This window comes from Mustelus asterias, chromosome 24 (genome assembly GCF_964213995.1).
Source record: "Mustelus asterias chromosome 24, sMusAst1.hap1.1, whole genome shotgun sequence".
NCBI lineage: Eukaryota > Metazoa > Chordata > Chondrichthyes > Carcharhiniformes > Triakidae > Mustelus > Mustelus asterias.
In genome coordinates this window covers 46,989,838-47,006,149 of record NC_135824.1, presented here as the reverse complement: position 1 = coordinate 47,006,149, position 16,312 = coordinate 46,989,838, and the positions used below count along the sequence as shown (strand labels likewise).

Sequence of the window (16,312 nt, the reverse complement as noted above, 5' to 3'; positions counted from 1 at the left end):
GGCCCGTTCAGCCTGCTCCACCACTCAACATGATCATGGCTGATCTTCAGCTTCTAGCACTTTTCCGTCCATTCCCTGTATCCCTCGATTCCCTCAGACACCAGAATGTGTCCATCCCAGCTTCAGCGCATCCACAACCCCCTTGGTGCCGAGAATTTCAAAGATTCACAGCCCTCTGAGTGAAGGAATTTCTCCTTACCAGGTCCAAATGATTTTCCCCTTCGTTCTAGATCCCCCGGACCTGTCAAATCTCTTCAGAATTTTGAGTGTTTCAATGAGATCACCTCTTACGCTTCTAATCTGAAGCGAATATAGACCCAATTCACCATAGGAGGAGATAGGGGACAGCGTAGAGGGAGTTTTACTCTGTATCTAACCCCGTGCTGTGCCTGTCCTGGGAGTGTTTGATGGGGACAGCGTAGAGGGAGTTTTACTCTGTATCTAACCCCGTGCTGTACCTGTCCTGGGAGTGTTTGATGGGGACAGTGTAGAGGGAGCTTTACTCTGTATCTAACCCCGTGCTGTACTGTCCTGGGAGTGTTTGATGGGGACAGTGTAGAGGGAGCTTTACTCTGTATCTAACCCCGTGCTGTATCTGTCCTGGGACTGTTTGATGGGGACAGTGTAGAGGGAGCTTTACTCTGTATCTAACCCCGTGCTGTACCTGTCCTGGGAGTGTTTGATGGGGACAGTGTAGAGGGAGCTTTACTCTGTATCTAACCTCGTGCTGTACCTGTCCTGGGAGTGTTTGATGGGGACAGTGTAGAGGGAGCTTTACTCTGTATCTAACCCCGTGCTGTACCTGTCCTGGGGGTGTTTGATGGGGACAGTGTAGAGGGAGCTTTACTCTGTATCTAACCCCGTGCTGTACCTGTCCTGGGAGTGTTTGATGGGGACAGTGTAGAGGGAGCTTTACTCTGTATCTAACCCCGTGCTGTCCCTGTCCTGGGAGTGTTTGATGGGGACAGTGTCGAGGGAGCTTTACTCTGTATCTAACCCCGTGCTGTACCTGTCCTGGGAGTGTTTGATGGGGACAGTGTAGAGGGAGCTTTACTCTGTATCTAACCCCGTGCTGTCCCTGTCCTGGGAGTGTTTGTTGGGGACAGTGTAGAGGGAGCTTTACTCTGTATCTAACCCCGTGCTGTGCCTGTCCTGGGAGTGTTTGATGGGGACAGTGTAGAGGGAGTTTTACTCTGTATCTAACACCGTGCTGTACCTGTCCTGGGAGTGTTTGATGGGGACAGTGTAGAGGGAGCTTTACTCTGTATCTAACCCCGTGCTGTACCTGTCCAGGGAGTGTTTGATGGGGACAGTGTAGAGGGAGCTTTACTCTGTATCTAACCCCGTGCTGTCCCTGTCCTGGGAGTGTTTGATGGGGACAGTGTCGAGGGAGCTTTACTCTGTATCTAACCCCGTGCTGTACCTGTCCTGGGAGTGTTTGATGGGGACAGTGTAGAGGGAGCTTTACTCTGTATCTAACCCCGTGCTGTCCCTGTCCTGGGAGTGTTTGTTGGGGACAGTGTAGAGGGAGCTTTACTCTGTATCTAACCCCATGCTGTCCCTGTCCTGGGAGTGTTTGATGGGGATACTGATGCTCAAAATGGAATCTGTCATACACACAAAAAAAACACACACAACAGCATGGTGTATAATAGACACTTACCATTTGTCTAACTTGTCCATGATTAGCTAAATGTAAAGCAAGGAAAAAAGTGTCAGTAACATGTTTGATGATTACGCAACAACAAAGCTGCCCTCATCCCTAATGCTGAAGCAGGGAAAGCAGTTTATGGACACACACACTTTGCAGTGAGCGCATATTCACACAGGCTCCGGGCAATGCGGTCTGGTGGGCATAATTTCTGCTTCTTTCTCTGACTGAAGTGTCCTCACCTGAAAAGATTCTGCACCCAGGCTCACAATGGCTTTTCTCAGCATGGGGGCAAGGGGTGTTTAAATGTCCAGGGTCTCAGTGCTAATGATCAAACTCATGCTCAATGCACTGGCAATGTTCATGGATTGCATATTTCTACAAATCCTCCTCATCTTGCCAATGAGTTCAGCCTCTACAGACCGTGCAAGAATGGCCAACATCACCCCCCCCCCCTCCGACCCCAAAGAGCTCACCAGACACACTGTCCATGAAAACAGTGCACAGGGGTTCAAGGCAGTCTATCCAGTCTCTTTCTGAGGCAAGTCACCAAGTAGGTTCCTTGGAAAAGGAAGGAATGATGCTTAAATACAAAGCAAAATGGAGCACGGGTACATTCCCTTTGGACTGAGTTCGCTTGGTCTGTTGATGCTTGGTGCCCAGGGAATACATAGGAGGTATCTATCAGTTCCTGCTCACCTTGCTGTCACACACACAGATTGCAGATGAGGATAGAATGACTCTTGGCCACTTCCCAGTCTTCGGTTGAAGCAATGGGCAGCAACTGGTGCCCACGGAGCTGTAGCTTGGGAGAGGAGGATGGGCAAAAGTACGCCAGCACTCCATGATACGCCCGACAATGAACAGAGAGGAAGTCTGTTGATGGCGGCTCCACTTTGGAATACTGAGGCTTCCATCATCCAACCTTCACAAGCAGTTAGGAAGGATGCAGAGCAACACATGGGCGGGGGCTGGGGCTGCTGTTACCTTCAGGCCAGTGACAAACCTGAATGCAAAATCGGCAGGCGATGGCCTAGTGGTATTATCGCTAGACTATTAATCCAGAAACTCAGCTAACGTTCTGGGGACCCGGGTTCGAATCCCGCCACGGCAGACGGTGGAATTTGAATTCAATAAAAAATATCTGGAATTAAGAACCTACTGATGACCCATTGTCGGAAAAACCCATCTGGTTCACTAATGTCCTTTAGGGAAGGAAATCTGCCGTCCTTACCCAGTCTGGCCTACCTGTGACTCCAGAGCCACAGCAATGTGGTTGACTCTCAACTGCCCTCCAAGGGCAACCAGGGATGGGCAATAAATGCTGGCCCAGCCAGCGACGCCCATGTCCCACGAATAAACAAAAAAAGCAAGCAAGCCTACTGCACTCAGTGACATTAACAGAACCAATCTGTGGTTTAAAAATCATTGGTGTGGGAAGTGACAGGAAAAGAATTGTTCAGATTGGTTAAAGTGAGACCGAGATCTCCAGTCTCCCCGGAAATCATCTCCTTTGGAATGGAGAAACTGAGGGTAAAGATGGAGGAAAAGACTGATAGATTCCTGCTTCAATTGGAATTCAGTTCCTATCTCCTCTTCCTCGCTCACACAGCCCAGCCTCATTCAGCACATTTCTTCATCCACAGACTGCTGCCTGCACTCACAGCTCATTTGAGCCCCTACAGCAAGTTGTCCCTTCCATTTCCCCTTGATTTAAGGCCATTTTCTTTCAACAAAACCTTTAATCTAAGTCTTGAACCAAAATTCAGGAGTCTCAGACTACAGCAAGGATCCTGCATCTGAGGTTCGAATGATAGAATCCCTGCAGCGCAGGAGGCGGCCGTTCGGCCCATCAAGCCTGCACTGACAACAATCCCACCCAGGCCCTATCCCCACGTATTTACCCTAGCTAATCCCCCTGGCATGGCACTCCACCTAACCTGCACATCTGTGGGAGGAAACCGGGGTCAACATGTGAACTCCCCTCGGACAGTGACCGGAATCGAACCCGGGTCCCTGGCGCTGCGAGGCAGCAGTGCTAACCACTGTGCCACCCAGTCTCCGACATTCTCACCATTGTATAATCCCTCCTTCCCTCTACCCCAGGCCCAACAGTACTCCTGAAAGCATTTACCACACTCATCGCCAGCTGGCTTTGAAGCTGCAAATTCCTGTTTCTCCCTGGCCCTCCAAACTCACAACACGAGCACTGAAATGTTGCACAACTTCGACACACATCCCTCTGGGGGCAGCTGCAACAAGAGGATACTGCCCAATGCGGGGACAAAGTGCTGAAACGCAAAGCAGGTCCAGCTCGCTTAGGCACGTCATCCATCCTTTCTGCTCATTTTTACCCTTCGAGTCGCTCCCACACTCTCATGGATGAACCCCCCCCACCCTGGATCCCAACTCTTCCGGGGGAGGTTTAGGGGTGGTGGTGGGACAGTTGCATTACGCTGACTCCCCCTAGAGTGGGCATTACAGACTGCAGCAACAACAGAAGCTGCAGAGCTCACTGAAGCCTTTCCGAATATAGTCATTAATTCATATAAAAGAACCTCACCAAACAGCTCGCTCTGTGACAAGCTTCCTGATGCTGGCTGGCAAATCGCTGCATATTTCAGTGTGTCAGATGTGGGGAAAAGAGTTAGGGTGGACAATGGCAGAGTACCCGAGATCTGGCTACCAGTCCAGCCTCGACAGACAGAATGAGGCCTCCTCAGTTGGAAAGATCCCATGTGAGATGAGCTGGGGACAGTGATCGTGGGCGAAAGAAAGCACCAACTCCCCTATTCACCCCGGAACAGACACAGAGAGTGGGGGAAATGGAGGGAAGGTCACTGGTGTAGCAAGGGGTAATTTTCTGAGGAGGCTGAAGCAGATAGCGGGAGGTTTACTGCAACTATAACTGGGCTGCTTGACGCTGACCCTCAACGCTCGCAGCAAGTCCAGGAGACGAAAGTGGCAGAGGTGTTGAAGAGGCAGTTGGATTGCTGGACGATGGGTCACCGCAAACTTGGGCAACAAGCAGTTTCCCAAATGGCGACAGGCTGCTCTTAAATCAGAATACGGCGCATTTCATTCAGATTCACGGGATAACGACTAGCTAACAGACACAAGGTGACACTACTTAAGTGAGAACACGCACATCATAATACATACAATACAGTGACCAACTCATGGCTCTGTGATTCAGCACCCAAACATCCTTCAAGTGGGCACTGCCCTGCCGGTTAGTGAAAAGGGAGCTGGTCCGCACTGTGAGATTTGACAAGCAAAGTCACTGCATGGTATACATTACACACACACACACACACACAATAGCAAACAGCAAGAGGGTTCGAAGCAACTGCATAAATCATGAGGATTTGGTGCCACTGAACTGTATAACTGCCCTGCAGCTTCGATTGTACAGGAAAGGGAACACAAATCTGTGAAAACAGGCAGGGCACAAGCCAGGAGTACGGCAACCCGATAACACTCCAAAACACCCACAGAACCATTCGGACAGCCAGGAGACGGTGAATTTCACAGAATCCCTGCAGGGCAGAAAGAGACCATGTGCCTATTGAGTCAGCACCAACACCAATCCCACGCTATCCCCGTAACCCCACCCTGCTAATCCCCCTGACACTCTCCCCCCCCCCCGCACCTCGCAGAGTCTCCAAGTTATGGCCATGTCTGAAGTGGGTATCTGTTCTTTCCAGCCTCTCTGCAGCGCAGGCTGCAACTGACTCTGGAATTGGTACCAGAGGCATCAGGAACCCTGCACTGGCACATCCCCACCTCAAACACTAGACAGTGGGTGCAGACAGTTTGGCCAATGCTGCTCTTATTTCAAATCCACCTATGCCTCAGTTACACCTCTAGCTGAGCTCGGCTTAGAATCATACAGTGCAGGAGGAGGCCATTTGGCCCATCGAGTCTGCACCGGCCACAATCCCAACCAGCCTCTACCCCCATAACCCAATGTATTTACCCTAGCTAGTCCCCCTGGCAGTAAGGGGCAATGGAGCACAGCCAATCCAGCTAACCCGGAGGAAACCCACGCAGACATGGGGAGAACGTGCAGACTCCACACAGACAGTGACCCAAGCCGGGAATCGAACCCGGGTCCCTGGCGCTGTGAGGCAGGGGTGCTAACCACGGTGCCGCTCTGCTGATGCTGGGATTGTGCCACCCACCTTCTGGTTTGCAGTGCTCAGAATCCCACTGTCGCCACCAGCCACGGGGGGAGTAAAAACTCTACAGCAGCCCGGTGATTACCAGCAGGGTCCCTCATCTACAGTGCAGGGGGTGGGGGTGGAGGAAGGGTAGCAGGCCCTGCACAGGGGGGGGTCACCAACTCTACCACAAACCATTCTGCCTGACAGGGTGCCCGAGTGCCAATGTCCACGGCACTGAAACAGCTCGGCACAGGGACTTGGCCAACATTTCCTGGCTGTTCAAGTGCTGCTTCTCAGTGAAGTGTAAGAATTCTGTCTATATCCTGGCACAAGGACAGGCACAGCACTGTAACCTGTCCGATCGAGATCCTCCTCTCCTGCCCCTACTCAGCTCTTGAAGAGCGAGTACTTTATTCCGGAGATTTAATACAGTAAAATCCGGCTGGAAAGGGTGTTGGTTAGGGATGGCGTTTATTTATTGCTGAAGGCCAGGTACAGACACATTCCACCTCGAGCACAGCGGTTCCTAGAATTTAGTTAAGGAGGTCTGGATCCATTTGAACTGGGGAGCAGCACGCATCACGAGCAACTGAAATGACTTGCTCCCGATTGCAGGGCGGGGTTTGTCCCCAGGCAGCTTCACTGAGGGACCTCCCTCTCGCTGCACGAATCAGCTTCAATACCCGAGGAGTTCTACAAGCCTTTCGGGAGATCCAGCCAGAAGCCTCACTGGTGCTTCTGGCAGTTCTCAGACTGATCGCATGCCGGGAGCAGGAAGCTGTTTTGGAGGTTATCAAAGCAGGGGGAATTGCAAGGGGGAGCACCAACACAAAGCACTCACGATGAGGGTGTAGCCGTGAGCACGACTGCGCGATTGTCTTACCCCTAAACGGCATCAACAGACGTTTCTTCATAGTGCCTGGTAAACAAGACCAACAAGACAGTGATGAGGAGCAACGTAGAACATCACATACAATTAATCTGACTTAACGCGCTCACCCTGCACTCGGCAAAGATGAATCATCTGGTCCGTACTAGTAAGTCAAAGAACAGTACAGCACAGGAAACAGACCCTTCGGCCCTCCAAGCCTGTGCCGCTCATTGGTCCAACTAGACCATTCGTTTGTATCCCTCCATTCCCGGGAGTTTCTCAGTCTTGCCCAAGCCCGCTGCGCAGTTTGAGCTGTTTCGGGAGTCATCAACAAACTAAGCAACGTGAACGGGAGAATTGTCGGGACGGTGACACTGTGTCACCCGCAGGTGGAGGCTTGCACTCCGACCCAGGGATCAGGATCCAGCACTCCAGTTCGCGGTTCCCACAGCTCCGAGCAGGAACCTGTCAGGGCACCAAGTCGCAATGTTTGGTCCAGAGCCAGTTACGAAACAAAATGATTCTAAGCAGCCCTGACTTCCCGCCTGACCCGAGGCGCCGTTCAGCTTTGGCCCTTACAGCACACGCCGCCCGGAAACGGTCTGGAGTTAGATCTGGACTAGAGCTGTGGGCTGCTGAGGTGGGTGACCGAGCAGTCCAGCTACCTGCCTATTCCACGCAAGCGTACTGACCATCAATGCCGTTGTGCTGCTCGTATCCGCGTTTGCCCAAAATAGTTGGCGAGCCATGGTTCAGGACAGGGGGCATCCTGGCAGGAGTCACGCTGCCGGAATGTACAGCCAGGCTGGGAACAGGCTTCACGGATGGGTGGAGTTCTGCCGGGGTAAAAGGGACAAGAACACGTCACACACATGTCTCACAGTGCAGTCACGGAGATAATCCCAGCACATTCACGCAGACTACTGAAAATACAGGCCCTCGCTGCAACACGCACTGGAAAACTGAAATAAAAACACGAAACAATCACACCTCAGTCTTTGACTAATTAGGGAAAATTTGGATGGGAAGAATTGGGATGACAATACTCAAATCCTCTTTGCAGCCTGGAGACAGAATACTCCCGCCCCATCAGCTTCAGCGGTTAGGAACATAGCTTCTCGATGTGATGGACCGTGTAGCAAGCCCAGGTCCCAATGCTGCCTGCATTCGACAAATTACACACCATCATTGCGAGACCTAGTGACTAACAAACTGGACTGAACATGCAACTGCTTACCCAGGTACTTTACTATCGATTCCAGTGACTTCCTGATGAGAGGTTTGAGTTTAATTGCCTTCTCTCCGATTTCTGGAAGTCTAGCAGTGCCTGTGAGGATGAGAATGCAAGATTAGCTGCAACCAAGGGATAACAACCATTAGATTTACTTCATTTCTATCAAACTGTGAACCGGGAACCAAGGGGAACACCTTCAACACTGATCAGAAGCAGCGCAACTCATAAATCCCCCAACGGCACTGTTACAGATCAGAGGAAAGCCTGAAATAAAACATGTTATTTTGGAACATTACTTTCACAACTATCCATACTCTATGTTAAAACCCAGGTGTGAAAGAATGATGTTACAATATAGGCACAAAACACAAAATCAGCCAGTTAAACATTCTCCATCAGAAGGGCGGCATGGTGGTTAGCACTGCTACCTCACAGCGCCGGGGTTCAACTCCCGGCTCGGTTCACTGTCTGTGCGGAGTTTGCACATTCTCCCCGTGTCTGCATGGGTTTCCTCCGGGTGCTCCGGTTTCCTCCCACGGTCCAAAGATGTGCGGGTTAGGTGGGTTGGCCATGCTAAATTGTCCCTTAGTGTCAGGGGGGACTAGCTAGGGTAAATGCACGGGGTTATGGGGATAGGACCTGGGTGGGATTGTGGTCGGTGCAGACTCGATGGGCCGAATGGCCTCCATCTGCACTATAGGGATTCTATGAAAAAAATTACCCTGCCAGTTATCCAACTTGAAGTGTCAGTTTATTTATTAGTGTCACAAGTAGCTTACATTAACACTGCAATGAAGTTACTGTGAAAATCCCCCAGTCGCCACACTCTGGCGCCTGTTCGGGTACACTGATGGAGAATTTAGTACGGCCAATGCACCCTAACCAGCACGTCTTTCGGACTGTGGGAGGAAACCGGAGCACCCGGAGGAAACCCACGCAGACACGGGGAGAACGTGCAGACTCTGCACAGACAGTGACCCAAGGCCGGAATCGAACCCGGGTCCCTGGCGCTGTGAGGCAGCAGTGCTAACCGCTGTGCCACCGTGCCAGTTGATCCTTCAGAGATGTGAACATAAGAAATAGGGGCACAGAGTCCCTCATCAATCTTCAGGTATCTCATCACCCTTTCACATCAGGATAGAGATGGGAAGTATTTCAAACCTCACACTGCAACACATAGGGGCGGCACGGTAGCACAGTGGTTAGCACTGCTGCTTCACAGCTCCAGGGTCCCAGGTTCGATTCCCGGCTCGGGTCACTGTCTGTGTGGAGTTTGCACATTCTCCTCGTGTCTGCGTGGGTTTCCTCCGGGTGCTCCGGTTTCCTCCCACCGTCCAAAGATGTGCGGGTTAGGTTGATTGGCCAGGTTAAAAAATGCCCCTTAGAGTCCTGGGATGTGTAGATTAGAGGGATTAGCGGGTAAATATGTGGGGGTAGGGCCTGGGTGGGATTGTGGTCGGTGCAGACTCGATGGGCCGAAGGGCCTCCTTCTGCACTGTAGGGTTTCTATGATTTCTATGATAAGCAGCAAGTAACACACATCTTTAACAGAAGCCATAACGACACTTGTCTTTCCAGCAATTTGCATCTTATCGGCCTGCAAGAGGCAACACAACTTTGCTTCAGATATCCCTGTGACTGGGGCACATGGCTTACCCCAGTGAACTGACACAACAAGCCGATGTAAGCATACACAGACTAAGAGAGAGGCTAGTCTGAGTGCAGTGCCTTTCTCCACTAGGGGGCAGCATGGTGTTATGATCACTATGTGGAGATGCCGGTGTTGGACTGGGGTAAACACAGTAAGAAGTTTAACAACACCAGGTTAAAGTCCAACAGGTTTATTTGGTAGCAAAAGCCACACAAGCTTTCGGAGCTGCAAGCCCCTTCTTCAGGTGAGTGTGGGAGTTAATGGCCTCACCTGAAGAAGGGGCTTGCAGCTCCGAAAGCTTGTGTGGCTTTTGCTACCAAATAAACCTGTTGGACTTTAACCTGGTGTTGTTAAACTTCTTACTGTGTTATGATCACTGGCAGAGTTACAACCATCCCGGTATTTGTAACCTGCTCTGCCATTTACTAAGTTTAGTTTAAGTTTATTTATTTGTCACAAGTAGGCTTACATTAACACTGCAATGAAGTTACTGTGAAATTCCCCTAGTCGCCACACTCCGGCGCCTGTTCGGGTACACTGAGGGAGGCCAATGCACCCTAACCAGCACGTCTTTCGGACTGTGGGAGAAAACTGGAGCACCCGGAAGAAACCCACACAGACACGGGGAGAATGTGCAAATTCTGCACAGACAGTGACCCGAGCCGGGAATCGAACCCGGGTCCCTGGCGCTGTGAGGCAGCGGCGCAAACCCACCGTGCCGTCAGTTTGTGGCTGAGCAGTCTCTGCCCCAACTTGAAGAATCTTATCTGTTTCAGCCTCGGGGTACATTTAGAGAGCTGGCGCAGAGGGATTTGAACACCAGGGTTAAAGGTTTTAAATCATAGACCAGAAGCAAATGTGAGCGCACCCGAGATGATGCAAGTTAGGAAACGAAGGAGCAAAGTTAGGCTCCAATTTAGGAGAGGCAGGAGGCGAGAGGCTGTAATCAGCTAGGCACAAGTTACAGAGCAGGGGCACTCCATTCCAGTTCCACAGCAACTCACATTCTGCTTTGATAGCCGCACTGTTGATCGGTATAAAGGGACGCCGTGCTGCCTGTCGAGGGCGGAACAGGTTCTGACAGAAATACCGGGCAATTTTGGTTAGTTTCGTTGTTTGAAGACAGAAAGCCTGCCGCGTCTTCAGTGTAAACTTGGGGTTGGCATTCTTCACCCAATACCCATGGGGGTTCTGCAAGATTAAGAACAGGGACAGTTAGACGGCATATTGAACATAGCACACAGTACGAGTTACCGACATAACGCAGCGATCGTTTCAACTGTGAAACAGTGGGCACGTTCTCCCCGTCCCATTGTCCAAAGATGTGCGGGTTAGGTGCATTGGCCATGCTAAATTGCCCCTTAGTGTCAGGGGGATTAGCAGGGGTAAATACAAGGGGATAAGGCCTGGTTAAGATGATCTATCGGAGAGTCAGTGCAGACTCGATGGGCGAATGGCCTCCTTCTGCACTGTAGGGTTTCTATGAGATACACTCCTACAAAACCCATCTGGTTCACTGATGTCCTGTAGGGGAGGAAATCTGCTGTCCTTACCTGGTCTGGCCTACATGTGACTCCAGAGCCACTGCAATGTGGTTGACTCTCAACTACCCTTTGAAATGGCCGAGTCAGACACTCAGTTCAAAGGGCAACTAGGGATGGGTAACAAATGGTGGCCCAGCCGGTGACACCCACAGCTAATGAAAAAATAAAATATTGTCCCACTCGAAACTCCCAGAAATAGTACCCAAGGCCAACACACACACACACACACCCCTGAAAATACTCGCTCACTCTGGGGGGTTCCCGCGGAAATATTGTTGCACTTGGGCACCCCTCACTTCTGAGGATCCCCTGCACACACTGGCACCTACTGCTGGCAAATCTCAATTTGAACATCAGGTTTAAAATGGAATCCTCCAGTGCAGAATAAACAACTGGAAACAAAGCGGAGTTTCTTCAGAAATCACCCAAACCTCTTCCCACCGCCTTCCTCAATCCATTCGCCCTCTGGTTGTCTCTTACCCTGCTCTTGGAACGGAGAATAACCTATTCCACAACTTAACTATGGGTGGAAATATCTATTCTCAATCCTGCCGCTTGCATTTGTAAACTCCTCTTTTCAAATACTGGATTTATATTTTTCGACAAGGAGATTGTTATCCTAATGACATTAAAGCAAAGCCCTCTGACACTCAGCCCAAATACTTCCACTCAGAAGGTTCGAACACTTACCGAGCTGTTACGATTAGGCCCAGGTCTCTCGCCCTCCAGCCTTGTTGGCATCTTGAGGCCACCGTACTTCTTCCAGTAATTCCAGCAAGCGGCGCACAGTCTGCACTGCATGTTTGGAGGGCCCCATGAATACCACTGGTACGACTGGGTTGCTAAGAGGGGGGGAAACATAGATCAGAGAGTCCTCAGCAACTTGTCCTGAGTGGCCAAGACGGAACATCCAGCTTCAGCAAGTAACGAGTCACGGACCGTGGGCACTTATGCTGATGCTTAAAGACAACTCGGCAAATTAGAGCGATAGAGGGAGCGAGCGAGAGGCAGGGGGAGCGAGCGAGAGGCAGGGGGAGCGAGCGAGAGGCAGGGGGAGCGAGCGAGAGGCAGGGGGAGCGAGCGAGAGGCAGGTGGAGCGAGCGAGAGGCAGGGGGAGCGAGCGAGAGGCAGGGGGAGCGAGCGAGAGGCGGGGGAGCGAGCGAGAGGCGGGGGAGCGAGCGAGAGGCAGGGGGAGCGAGCGAGAGGCAGGGGGAGCGAGCGAGAGGCAGGGGGAGCGAGCGAGAGGCAGGGGGAGCGAGCGAGAGGCAGGGGGAGCGAGCGAGAGGCAGGGGGAGCGAGCGAGAGGCAGGGGGAGCGAGCGAGAGGCAGGGGGAGCGAGCGAGAGGCAGGGGGAGCGAGCGAGAGGCAGGGGGAGCGAGCGAGAGGCAGGGGGAGCGAGCGAGAGGCAGGGGGAGCGAGCGAGAGGCAGGGGGAGCGAGCGAGAGGCAGGGGGAGCGAGCGAGAGGCAGGGGGAGCGAGCGAGAGGCAGGGGGAGCGAGCGAGAGGCAGGGGGAGCGAGCGAGAGGCAGGGGGAGCGAGCGAGAGGCAGGGGGAGCGAGCGAGAGGCAGGGGGAGCGAGCGAGAGGCAGGGGGAGCGAGCGAGAGGCAGGGGGAGCGAGCGAGAGGCAGGGGGAGCGAGCGAGAGGCAGGGGGAGCGAGCGAGAGGCAGGGGGAGCGAGCGAGAGGCAGGGGGAGCGAGCGAGAGGCAGGGGGAGCGAGCGAGAGGCAGGGGGAGCGAGCGAGAGGCAGGGGGAGCGAGCGAGAGGCAGGGGGAGCGAGCGAGAGGCAGGGGGAGCGAGCGAGAGGCAGGGGGAGCGAGCGAGAGGCAGGGGGAGCGAGCGAGAGGCAGGGGGAGCGAGCGAGAGGCAGGGGGAGCGAGCGAGAGGCAGGGGGAGCGAGCGAGAGGCAGGGGGAGCGAGCGGGAGGCAGAGGGAGCGAGCGGGAGGCAGAGGGAGCGAGCGGGAGGCAGAGGGAGCGAGCAAGAGGCAGAGGGAGTGGCAGAGACAGAGGCAGAGGCAGAGAGGGACAGACAGAGAAGAGAGAGGGTAGCAAGATTCTACTTACTGTAACAGCTCTCACAAGCCCTGCCGGCCCCTCCGTTCTGTCCTGGGAAGCCAGCTCCATTCACCATCCCTGGTTTGCTGACTGCGTTATTCACATTGATCTGGTTCGGGTTTGGCTTGTTGCTGAAGAAGAGGAGAGGGAGATGGATGTTGAATGTTCCTGGTGCCTGATCAGCATGAGAGTGTGCCTTGCAGGAGCTGCAGCCCCATTGTTGCTAACCTGCTCGCCCAGATTGAACACTCTTGCTGTCAACTCTCCTCAAGTTGCAGTTGGAAGGAAATAGGCAACTCAAATGGTACTTGATCAAAAGATACCAGTCTGAGGGGGAGAGTACCAGAGGGACAGCACAGGCAATTACTGTGAACAGGCTGAGTCTGATGTTCCCTTCGACTGAACACCCTCCATGATAAACATTCACACACACAGCCAAACGGCTATGGAACCTATGAGCAGCACGGTGGCACAGTGGTTAGCACTGCTGCCTCACTGCGCCAGGGATCTGGGTTCGATTCCGGCCTTGGGTCACTGCCTGTGTGGAGTCTGCACGTTCTCCCCGTGTCTGCGTGGGTTTCCTCCGGGTGCTCCGGTTTCCTCCCACACTCTAAAAATGCGCAGATTGGCCATGCTAAATTGTCCCTTAGCGTCAGGGGGCCTACCAGGATAAATATGCGGAGTTATGGGGATAGGGCCTGGGTGCAGGCTCGATGGGCCAAATGGCCTCCTACTGCACTGTTGGGATTCAGTGGTTCTATGAACTGTAGCTGTGGAAGATTCATGTCTTCAGGAGAAGCAAGAAAATTAGATTAAAGGAAAAAATGTTAAAGCGAGACATCCAAACACTGAAACATTTAAAAACGTTATTGCTGGAAAGAAAAACTTTGTTGTCAAATCTTTTATTCTTGTACTCATCAGGACAATTTGCAAGAATATCAGCTGCCTGGTTGAAATTTTAAACAATGCTTGGCAGTTAACTGTCAGTCACCATCAACTGATACATTATCCATGGCAAGGCCTCTACCAGAGTCCACGTGCCAACCAATCAGCACACTCTTCTTACACAGTACAAATTCTTGCTCCCAATACATCTTGCAAATTACCCCGATGAGTGCAAGACAAAAAGCTTCGACAAAAAAAAGTCTTACTTTTTCCCAGCAATATAAGTTCTGTACTATCAAATGACCAGTTGTAAAAAAACTTTTTTAAAGGGTCAGAGGGTGTTGACTATGAGGAGAGGTTGAATAAACTAGGATTGTTTTCACTGGAAAGATGGAGGCTGAAGGGAGACCTGATAGAGGTCGACAAAATGATGAGAGGCACATACAGGGTGGATAGTCAGAGGCTGTTTCCCCAGGGTGGAAGTGTCAATTACAAGGGGCACAGGTTCAAGGTGAGAGGGGGAAAGTTTAAGGGAGATGTGTGGGGGAAGTTTTTCACACAGAGAGTGGTGGGTGCCTGGAACGCGCTACCAGAGGAGGTGGTGGAAGCAGGTACATTAACAACGTTTAAGAGGCATCTGGATGGGTAGATGGATAGGGAGGGAATAGAGGGAAACGGACTGAGTAAGGGCAGGTTTTTTTTTAGTTTAGTTAGGGCATCATGATCGGCAGAGGCTTGGAGGGCCGAAGAACCTGTTCCTGTGCTATACTGTTCTTTGTCCTTTGTTTATAAAGCCTGGGGACCTGGCCTGACTGTTGACATGTCTCTAATATGAGACAGAACTATAGGTTATTTATCCATTTACAAAGAGCCTCCAAAATGTTACTCACTAAAGTTGCGTTAGGCCCGAAACAGTTATTTAAAATCTGTCTGCTGTGTGCGCACGTGCCGACTCTCACACTGAGATAGAGTGATAACTTTCATTATTCTCCCACCCAGTTTCCCCGACATTTGGTTCCATATACAAAAGGATTCAAGTCCATGGGAGCACTTACTAGTTGGGGATGTACACCTGCTTCAGTCGACTCTCTGCTTCTGCTGCTTTCAAACGTTTCTGGAAGAAGAGAACCGGGTTGATTAGCCACCTCTCCAGACTCACCCCATCTTTGTTGAAGCTGACACCTGAAAAACTCAGGAACGCAGCCTGGAGGACTGATCAGGTTTCCGCTGGTCACCATCGTGTCCACACGAGGCTGCCTGGGACAAGACCGCTTGGAACCCACGGCATCAAAGCATCACCGGGGAGGCGATGGCCCAGTGGTATTAATCGCCAGACTATTAATCCAGTGAGTGTTCTGGAGACCCGGGTTCGAATCCCGCCACGGCAAAGAAAGGTTCACGAATGCCCTTTAGGGAAGGAAATCTGCTGTCCTTGCCTGGTCTGGCCTACATGTAACTCCAGAATATACTGATGGCCATGAAACCATTGTCGGTTGTCAGAAAAACCCATCTGGTTCACTAATGTCTCTTTAGGGAAGGAAATCTGCCGCCCTTACCTGGTCTGGCCGAGTGGTCCAGAGCCATAGCAATGTGGTTGACTCTCAACTGCCCTCTGAAATGGCCACTGAGTTTCAAGGGCAACTGGGGATGGGCAATAAATGCTGGCCAGCCAGCGACACCCACGTTCCATGAATGAATAACAAAATCTACTACATCCACAGACTCCCACCCCTACAAAAATACCAGGACACCAACATTCTATCTTTGGGATCACAGTTTGAGTGGGACAGAGTTAACCATTACACTGAACTTCCACTGTGAGAATACAAATATAGGCGGCAGCCCTGCTGAGTTGAGCCTAGCTGAGTCCCTGGGAAGGACATCAACAGTCTTGCCCCACTTCAAAGCGACATGCACAGTTAGTTTTGGACAGCTGTCATTCCTTGCTTGGTCTGCTCACTGCGCTGGTGAAGTGTGGGTTTTTAAATTGAGAAACTGTAAGAATTCACACCAGCAGAGGCCAGCACCTCACGCAGCCTCACCATCCGAAGGAGCAGAGGGAAGAAAAGCAATCAGTCTCATGTGAACAGCATCCTATCTGCAAGTGGGACCCAGGGTGGGGCTGCTGTTATCCCAGGGATTCCCATTGCAAAAACAGGCAGGAACTATGAGTATTCTTCCCACGTCACATTAGTTGCAGTGGGCTTGTAACACATGGGTGTGAGAAAGGTGTTGATATCTGGGAACTAATGAGC

At 51.9% G+C, this 16,312-nt stretch overlaps 1 protein-coding gene across 4 annotated transcripts in view; it reads right to left on the bottom strand.

Annotated features, from left to right (window-relative positions):
- The window catches only part of LOC144511358 (metastasis-associated protein MTA1-like), a 79,927-nt gene that overhangs the window by 5,864 nt on the left and 57,751 nt on the right, over nt 1–16,312 (bottom strand). For 2 of the 4 annotated variants that reach the window (XM_078241645.1, XM_078241647.1), the window contains 8 exons: nt 15,113–15,171; nt 13,182–13,303; nt 11,808–11,959; nt 10,578–10,764; nt 7,926–8,015; nt 7,381–7,524; nt 6,701–6,736; nt 1,664–1,689 (listed from right to left, as the gene is read on the bottom strand). In XM_078241645.1, coding sequence (XP_078097771.1) covers nt 1,664–1,689; nt 6,701–6,736; nt 7,381–7,524; nt 7,926–8,015; nt 10,578–10,764; nt 11,808–11,959; nt 13,182–13,303; nt 15,113–15,171 — 816 coding nt within the window. Of the gene's footprint in view, nt 1–1,663; nt 1,690–6,658; nt 6,737–7,380; nt 7,525–7,925; nt 8,016–10,577; nt 10,765–11,807; nt 11,960–13,181; nt 13,304–15,112; nt 15,172–16,312 lie in introns of all 4 variants that reach the window. The other 2 variants (XM_078241644.1, XM_078241646.1) reach the window with 1 other exon arrangement.